Raw genomic sequence first — 10,064 nt, 5'->3', positions numbered from 1 at the left:
ATTTTTAAGAAAGAATAACAAAAGCAAAAATGATCACAAATTACAGGAAATACATGAAGCTATTCAAAGTTATCTCAGTAGCACAATTATCTCCAGGGTAACCCTGAACACACACACTCCTGATGGGTGAGGTCAGAAACCATCTTCTGTCTTGAGAAAGAAGATTAAAAGCAAATGGCAAATGACATTATAAAACAAAACATGTCATATTTGAAAAATAAAACTCTTGGTTATAAGTATATTTACAAGTAACAAATGTTTCATTACACATGTTAATTAGTGTAGAATAGAAATGAAATAAATGTTCTATACAGGTGTGTGTGTGTGTGTGTGTGTGTGTGTGTGTGTTCATATGCATAGGGCGGAGGTCAGAGTTGGGTACCATATATTTCAGTACAAACTTCCATGCTATATCTTGAGACAAAATCTCTCACTGCTACCCAGAGATCCTGGAGAATCTGTCTCCACTTCCCTAGTGCAGGATTTTTAACTAAGTTCTGTGGATCAACCCTGGATCCTTATTTTTGCTTACTCAGCAAGCACAGGACTGTCTCCCCTGCCCATCCCCAAAGTTTTAAGGATAGGAATTCTGTGGTGCATAGTTGCCACTGTGTCCATACCCCTAACAGAAAAGCAATAAACTGGCCATTCCCACTGTTCAATGGCCTCTTTGGCCACACTGAACCTTGGACCATACCAAAGGTCTCCTCACATTTTGCCATTGCACTCTAGTGCAGCCTTCTTATTCAGTCCTGTTGTCTTTCTATGTGTGTTCCAATTTCAGGGACTTGACCTTCTGCTTTCGAAATCTCCTGGAGTGGCCGCACATCTGTACTCTATGGGGAGCTCCAGTTTTCAGCCTTGTTATTGTTGCGTGTTTACAAAGAGTTTGGTAGAGTGATAGGTTTAAACAGCTACCGTGTGGTTAATTAAAGACCATGTTACTTCTGCACTAGATCTAGATCTTACCACTTAGCTTTCCAGATAATTATTTTTCTTTAGAATACATGAAAGGAAGCTGGTAAATTCTAGTACATTTTAGAGTTAGGTATTCAGTTATCCATGTAGGCTATTATTGAGAGTAAATAGACTCAATAATAAATAGTAAAGTCTCCCCATTGACAGATATATTATTAATCATTAATATTATAGTTTTTAACTAAACTACTAACTAAACTAGTACTCTGACTATGTGGGCAAGAGTTTCTTTTTAATTTTATTGTTTTACTTATTCACTTTACATCCTGTTTGCTGCTCCCTTCCTGAACACCCTCTGCCACAAATCTCCCCAAATCCCCTCCCCTCCCCCTCTGAGCAGGTTGGGGACCCTGGGTATCCCCTACCCTGGCACATCAATTCTCTGTGACATTAGGCCCTTCCTCTCCCACTGAGGCCAGACAAGGCAGTCCAGCTAGAAGAACATATCCCACAGACAGGCAACAGCTTTTGGGATAGCCCCCGCTCCAGTTGTTCAGGACCCACATGAAGACCTAGCTGCACATCTGTTACCATCAAAATATATGTGAACACAGAAATGTGCAGTATGCTGTAACTAACATGAGTGGAACTAGTTATGCTTTTAGGCAGATAAGAGATATATATGTTTATACTACTGAAGTAAGCTCCATACAAAAAGAAATTCTGTAAAATTAAGAGTAGTCCACAGGACAGATTAAGATTTGGAGAAAATTACATGTTCCATAACTAAAATCTATTAATTATTTTCAAGTGAAAGTCCTTAAAAGCCTTAGCAATTCATAAGCTCTGTTATGCCCAGTAGATAAAAATAAGGTGAGAGGAAAGGAATATTATACACTCAGTAAAAAGATGAGTTAAATAAACAGATAATTCTCAACCCTTGTAAAGTTAAACACTAATTTCTCCTCCTTTGGCTCTTCTTCCCTCACCAGGAACAGAAGCAGTGATAATAAAGAATGTCCTGGAATGTACTTTGCTATCTCTGCCAATTTTGAACCCATGTCTTCCTTTTTTGAAGCAGGTCTTTCCAATTCACTTCCTCCAAGTCATTTCCTTTTCTTCTTTCCAACGACCCCATTTTAAAAACTGATTTTCTTAACTAGTAAATACAAGAAGTCCTTTATAGTCTTCTCTGCTCAGCTGAAGGCACAGGAGCAGTAATTCACAAGCCATTTCGATCTGACTCAAAATGCACTCTATTTTGCATACAGCAGATTGGAATTCTTTTCCTTTGTTCAGGATATAGCTGAACACTCACTCAATAATTCAAGGGAAGGACTTCAGCGACGATGGGGGAGGCCAGAAAGGAGGAAGAAACAAATTAATTTGGCTTAAAATATCAAATGACCAGTGTACAAATGGTTAAAACTGTAACTACATTCTTTTATGGTCTCTCCTCAATTACCCTTGATGAGGGGTGGGAATCAGAATATTGAACAAAAGTGAAGTCTTGAACCGGGTAATCGTTCCCCCTTGCTTTTAGATGTGGCAATATTGACATCATATTGGCTGGTGATTCAGTCTAAATGAAGAAGTCCTATCAAATCACTGCTGAGGTCAGAGAAAGTGACCATGGCCAATACTGAACTACTTTGAAGCTTTCTCAGGAGAGCCTGAATTCAAAAGTCACGCTTTTCAAAATTTAGGGTGTATCAAAAAGCATAAAACAAAATGATGTCTTAAATATGTGGCTACCATTAATCCACTTTGAAGTAGTAACTATCAATTGGAAATACTTTTTCTGCTACTAACACCCTTTGATTTGTCTGTATTTGTTAATGCTTTTTCTTTGTAAACTCTTTCTCCTGGCAGGAAAATATACCTATAGCAGGTACTAACCACCTACTATTCTCTATACTGCTTTCAACTCTGAGAGCTGGGTAACCAGGACAATATCAACAGCCAACAAGGAGCACCGCTAGCCCCCGATCCCAGCAGTTAGCCAGACTCTGATCCAAGCTATGCAACTGATGATGACCTGGCATTGGTACCATTTCTGTACTTTCCACAAAGACAACAAAGTTTGCTTATGTAGGCCAGGGCTTCCCCAACATCCAGGGTATCGTTTCTATGTCTATCCAGGGAATACTCTAGGTGTGGTTGAGTATGCTGACTCTCTACTATATTTCCATCCCTTCCCATCCATGTGTGATATAAGATTGAGCCTAAAAATTAGAAAGAAATAGACATAAAACATCTTTGAAGATGTCAGTAACCTGACAAAATATTTTGGTCTGACTGTGAAACCAGATTCTACAGGTAGCACACTGGGAAAATTAAACCTCTACTATAGTGAGTGGCTATTGATACCTTCTCATCTTTTTCTCAATTATCAAGTGCCTTCTCAATGTATTCTTATTCCCATCTATTTCTCACCACTTTAAAATTGCCTCCGACATTTCATTGAGACAAAGACAATGATCACAATGAGATCAACTTCCCCAAGATGGTTTTAATGAACAACATATTCAGGAAAGCTTTTGAATTTGACAGAAAACTAAGCCTTCATAATTTATTCTGATTCTTCAATACAAAGAGAATTTCAGTAGGCTAACAGGATTAACTTAAGGGAGGCATTTCTGTGTGAGTGTGTTCCTCCGGGCTTAATGTACCTTTCCTCACTGTGTTATATTTTAATGATTAATTTCATGCTCTTTCATGGTATTTTTAGCTCATGAATCATGGGTATAACTTTGAGGGGAAAGTAAAGTATTGTGGGTGAAAAAAAAAAAACACACAAGATGCTAACACAAGATGCTACTGATAGAGTGTGGAGCACACATGTACAAATGCTGAAGATGGTGAATGCCACCACTCCAGGTTGCAAGGTGTGCGTCAAGTGGGAGCCACACACAGCAATATTTCACTCATCTGAGTGAACCAGGAAGGCCCAGAGGGATTAAATATTCTTGGTGAAGACTTATACAATTCAACTGGACACTTCCTACCTCACAGGCATCATTTGCCTCATAAGAATACGGATAAGAACAGCTTTTCCAAGACAAGCACATGAGAAACAACATAAAAAAAATGAAATCAGCTAAGCTTGAAATACTCTTCTGAAATTAAACAAAAGCCATCCGATCTGTGACAGCCTGATTCCTGACATCTGTACAGCCTGGATGCTGCCAAAGGATTGCTAACTGATTCACTTTAACAAAACCAAAAATGTCCCAGGGGTGTTAAATCAAAGATAGTACCCAGAGACCATGGCTTCAATCAGACATGGTAGGTATCCTGTGCCGTGCACGCACGCACATATAATATAGTTCATTATATCAGTCATATTGTTCAATAGCCAAGAAAGAAATGGCGAAGAAAAGTCTAAGTGAACTACACAGAGAAAGAAGTCAACGTTATCCTTTGCTCTTACTGCTACAGTGAATCTACTAAAGGAAAAATATGAAGTCTCTTAGAACAAGATCAGCTTTCTTTTAAAAGCATATAAAGGTTCTTTATCAGTGACGGCGGGGTGTGGGGGGAGCGGGGTGCGGAGGGAGTGGGGTGCTGCAAACTATACAAAACCATGTTAGTTATCCTGCTGCAAACAGGTGTTTTTAAACTTGCATTTAAAGAGCCGAACAAAGTAGGAGGGGCGTGGGGGTAGGAGTGTGTTATTTCTAAGCAAACATACAGAGGGTAGGAGAGGGGGCCGGGCGGGAGGGAAGGAAAAAGGAAGAGAACACGAATATTCTACAAAAGTTTTGTTTTGCTTTTATCTCGAAGAAAATTCCCTAAACAAAAGGGAACTGAAACCTGAGAAACACAGGCTTTGATTCAGCGTGATTAAAATCACGACCATAACTCAAATCTTTCTCCCAGCACACACATTAAAGTATCTAGAACTCAGAAGAAAGGTTTTTGCTGTTTCAGGTAGGGACTCATTCTCAGAATGAGATTTTTGGAAGAAACAGAGAACAAGAGAGAATCAAGCACCGTTGAGAGGAGAGAACAGCAGTTTATGTATCTCTTTCCGGGAAGGACGCACTTTCCAATGTCTTCTGTACTTCGTTCCATTTTTTCCAAATGTGAAATTAAGTGGTAAACAATACCAGGGCCAGCGCCGCTCGAAACAGCGGCCCGGATCTTGGATTTCTACGCTCCACTTTTGTATACTGCGGGGCTTTGTTATTATAGGTGGGTCACTGGGTGGGTGTCCCCCCAAAAACACGGAGTGGGGCAGAGCAGGAGTTAGAGGGTCCCCTGGGCGGGAAGTGGAGCTACTGTCCCCTGGAGTCCTTGCCTCTGAACTCTGAGCCTCTGGGTCACTATGACTTAGGGCAGAGAGAGACGGCCACTTTTAAGTCTCCTACGAAGTGACCAGGTCCTGGTCCTGGGGTACCACGTCCAGCCTGGCCCGCAAGTCTCCCCTAGGGAAACTTCGCGGATCTCCAGCTCTGTCCCGGGTGCGCCCCCGGGCCTCCCGCCCCTCTGTGACCCTCCCACCCCAGGGCCGCGGTCGGGTACCTCGATGTCCGGCGCGTCCCTGCTCAGCACACCCGCCATGGCAGCGCTTTCTGGCCTCAGACTCCCGCACACAGACCCTCCCTCTGCAGCATCAGCCTCCAGCCCGGCACGCACGGAAGCCTCAGCTTGCCCCAGTGCTAATGCACTGACTGCCCGAGCCAAGGCAGTATGGAAGGGGCGTGGCTATGCTAAAGACACTCCTCTGGGGCGGGGCAACGCTCAAAGCACGCCTCAGAGCCGCACTGTTCCTCTGGTCCTGAGCTCCTGGGCTCTGTTCCAGAGGATTTCTGGTTGTGCTGGCCTTTGCTCCCCAAGGTTGAGTTTGGTAGGCGGGTTCAGGTGTCAGAGATCCCCAGAATTAAAAGCAAACAATTGCGTCTTTGATGTTCTTCTGAGCTCTGAGCCCTAAAACATGCAGAAACCAAGACTAAAGAATAGGATCTCCCGGAACTCTCCAGGGACCAGGGAGAACCTGTGTTCCTCTGGCCACCAGCAAATAGGCTGGAAGGATTTTTGAAGCTATTCTGGAGGAGGAGTAGTATAGGGGAGCCTAGGGCACAAGAAGACAGACAGACATCTGTATCCACAGTCTAGAGCAGCCTGCAGTGAGATGGTTCTCAACCTTCCTAATGCTGCGAGCCTTTAAGCTGTTCCTTATGTGTGGTAATCCCCATCCATAAAACTATTTTCATTGATACTCCAAAATCGTAATTTTGCTGTTATAAGTACTAATGTAGATATTTGTGTTTTCCAATGATCTTAGGTGACCCCTGTGAAAGGGTCCTTCGACTCCCAAAAGAGTCCCAGAGTGGTCTCCAAGCACAGGTTGAGAACTACTACTTCAATGAAAGGTATCAGTGCAGGATCGAGGCTTTCTTTCTGCCTGGCAGTCCATGCCTATTTTTTTTAAAATATACACTAACATTCTAAAATGTGAAGTTCGTAAATACAAACAGGAGTTGTTAATTTTGTGCATTTGCTCGCATAGTTGCTAGGAAGAAGCAATGATGTCATCAGACTAGTCCTCTCCGTCACTTTGTGGCAGCCTGGGCGCCAGAACGTTTTCTAAATTGGACATCTTCTCTCATGGTGCTATCTGCTTCTTTTAAGGCACACAGGACACTTTGTCCTGTTGGCTAGATCACGATCATTTTGGAGTCATATGGGTCCCTCCTCATTGGTATTTTTTGTTACTTCACCCATTTTCTTTTAATTCAACATATACTTAACGTTTTGTTTTGTTTTGTTTTCAGTGTATCGCTGCCATGTTGGGTTTTCTAGATGTGGTCTTCAAGAAGGCTCATCACTGCTCTGAGAACAAGACTGGCAGGACACAAACTGTGGTGCCTGCTTACTTGGCAGATAAAGAGGAACAGATGGGGGGTGGTCTTGAATGCCTGGAGAGGGCTTATAGTACAAACCACCTGGTTACCTTTAAGATCTTGAAACTTCCAGTGGTTGGATACATATTGTCCCTTCAATCAACTATTAGCACACACAAAAATTAACAACAACAACAATAACAACAAAAGCTAGAGGGTTAAATAGAACCCGCCCGAATCACCCTTGGCTTCTGTATTCTCACTCATTCATTTAATCTTTCTCCAACTTTAAGGATTTTTCCATTCTAACCAGACCTTGAGTCACTTGGAAACTGGTATGTCAGCTTCCGCTGTTAAGTCTCCTGAACTCTAGAGTGGGATTCTAAATATGAATTAGCGCCCTTGCTGACCCATCCACAAGATGTGACCTTTTTCAGTGGCCCATTGCAACCCACATACAATTGGGGTTTGTTTGGTTGTTGTTGCTGTTGTTGTCATCCTTCTTGTTCATATCTGAGTAACAAGCTACTGTCCACCACCTCCCTGGGGTCTCTCTTCCCTAACAACTGTTATACCCATCCGATTGTTCTGAACCTTCATCTCTTCCCTGATTCTCCTCATTTCCCTCCCCAAGAAACTGTTTCCCTTCTCACTAATCCTTGAGTCTCTGAATCATTCCAACCACCGAGAGAAATTAGACCTGCCCTACCTACCTCTGCCATTCTAGCTTACAGCAGCCTAGGTTTTTCTTAATAGTCATGTCAAGTTTTGTTTGCCTACTCATTCGCATGTGACTTACTTGATATAAGCCTTCTGTTTCAGATGCAGGTTCCAAAATAAACAGGATCAGTGTCTGACTTCGCTGTCTACTGAACATGTTGTTCCTTGTCTGGGCTTGAAACATACAAGAATTGCTGACTAAAGGGAGAGTAGATTCTGCATTTAACAACGCTTTGGAAAAAACTTTAGTTTCTCTTCATTGTGGAGAATGAGTCACAATATCAATCAACAAATTTGTGGTTAAAACAGCTTATATTAACTACTTCTATATTCAGGGAGTATATTCTAAGGTCCAATTCTCCTGCAGTTCCCAGGACCCAAAGTTACCTCCAAATTACCACCATTTCTCTAAAGTCAACCATGTCCTTGTGGAGATACATAGCCATAATACATAACCATAAGTACCAGCAAAGATACACACATGGTTAAAATTGAGAAATAATGTACACAACTTTTATGCACAAGTGGACATGTATAAGTTCATGAGTCTTTAGACCAATATTATGTATATGCATGAATGAACAATTGCACGTGGTTTATCCACCACTTCGATCTCTAAAGTTCAATGCTCAGTTTGCTAACGCACTGGTACATAGGTCTTTGTGTTTTCTCAAGTGACATTTCAATGAAAATGTTATCAGAGAGCGGTCAATGTTTTGTCTGCCTTTATCATGCATTATGCAAAGTATTGGATTTCTTATGGCCTTTCCATAAATTTATATTATACACTTTGATCTTCTATAGCCCTCCATCTCTTTCTCTTAGCAAACTCCTTCCTCCTCTTGGTCTTCTTATTTCTAGATAGTTTCTCTTCTATATTGGTGCCTTAACTTTTAAAATTTAGATTTTTCATTTGGGTACTAGCATACAAATTATTTATATAAAATATATAGTACATACCCATAATTTTTCTGTGATTAGTATCATTTATATAACTCTCTATGGAAAGAAAAGTCTGAAACATGACCATATTGGTCAAATTCAAGAGATTTATGAGTTAATAAGCTAAAATAGATTTTCAAAATAATTTCAGCATGCCCCAGCTCCACCAGGCAGATGTATCTTATTCTAAAATACTTAATTAAGACATCTGATCATATTATTCACAGGCCACACAAACTCTCTGTGACCAGTGATTAAATCTAATAATAGTTTAAATCTACTGAAGCGCCACATTAAACACCGTTGTATCTGTAAATAATTCAAGCTGTAGAAAGAAAGATCCTGCAAACACCTTGACACAACGCTTTTAAAAAGTTGTAAATTATGATGGCATTTGTCAAGCTGCCCCTCCATCTGGAAGCAGAGCCAAATATCAGGTGTTCTACATTAATTTTTCGTAGACTTTGGAGAGACAGCTCATCCCTCAACTTAATAGTTTACAGCCTATGAATGAATATTATATTATTATCGCCACAGTCAGGAGTAAGGCTTGTGAGTCATCTTTAATTTCGTATCTAAAAGTTGTTCACTATCACAGATTTAGAAACAAAATAAAAATTCAGATTTCCATATGCTTTTATTTCCTCCCTAGTAGTCTAGCATTAGACAATTGTTGGACATGTTTTGGATACGATATTTCCAAAAACACAACCAAAGACTTTAGCTGATCATGACCTTACTTTCAGTCCATCCGATTTTTTTCCAATTTTTATTAGGTATTTACTTCATTTACATTTCAAATGCTATCCCCAGAGTCCCCTATACCCTCCCCACCCTGCTCCGCTACCCACCCACTCCCACTTCTTGGCCCTGGTGTTTCCCTGTACTGGGGCATATAAAGTTTGCAAGACCAAGGGGCCTCTCTTCCCCATGATGGCTGACTAGGCCATCTTCTGCTACATATGCAGCTAGAGACACGAGATCTGGGGGTTCATATTGTTGTTCCACCTATAGGGTTGCAGACCCCTTCAGCTTCTTGGGTGCTTCCTCTAGCTCCTTTATTGGGGGGTCCTGTGTTCTATCGTATAGATGACTGTAAGCATCCACTTCTGCGATTTTCTAGTATCAACATATTCATATCCAAAACTGTCCAGAAGAATAATGCCTGAGGCCAGTTAGGTCCAAATATTCCTAATATTCATTCTTCAAAAAGATCGTAAGATGCATATCAGCCAACATTATAAGATGAGGACAACTCTCCCACCTATATATAAGCAAGTATTGCATAATGTGATTAAAGGAACACATCACAGAATTATGAACACTTGTAGAAACATACTAGACAACAATTTATTGGATGCCATTATTTCAGGCATAACAGGGCTTAGTGAGATCTATGAACAATGAATCAGATGTCCCTGCCTTTAAAATCATCAACTCAGTAACTGAATGGGTTTGCTGTGAGAGTCATACCTAAAACATAAGCAGTGGCATTTTGTACATTGCAAAGTTCTGTGAAACGTGATAGATACTAGGTTTTAAAATCTAGTTCTTCTGAGCTTACATTATATGACTAAGTCATTGATACACTTTAGAGTTGATCTTAGTTGTCACCTTGACTGGGTGCAGAGGCAT

The 10,064-nt window shown here is 40.9% G+C and overlaps 1 protein-coding gene across 1 annotated transcript in view; it reads right to left on the bottom strand.

Moving 5' to 3' along the window:
• Dpyd (dihydropyrimidine dehydrogenase) overlaps positions 1 to 5,597 on the bottom strand; it is an 844,579-nt gene extending 838,982 nt beyond the window's left edge. Inside the window, exon 1 of the mRNA XM_029537560.1 lies at positions 5,446 to 5,597. Coding sequence (XP_029393420.1) covers positions 5,446 to 5,484 — 39 coding nt within the window. The 5' untranslated portion in view covers positions 5,485 to 5,597. The remainder of the gene's footprint in view (positions 1 to 5,445) is intronic.
• Positions 5,598 to 10,064: the final 4,467 nt, after the last annotated feature.

This window comes from Mus pahari, chromosome 4 (genome assembly GCF_900095145.1).
Source record: "Mus pahari chromosome 4, PAHARI_EIJ_v1.1, whole genome shotgun sequence".
Classification (NCBI taxonomy): Eukaryota; Metazoa; Chordata; class Mammalia; order Rodentia; family Muridae; genus Mus; species Mus pahari.
Note: the sequence above shows the minus strand (reverse complement) of the source record. Positions and strands in the feature narration are given on the sequence as shown.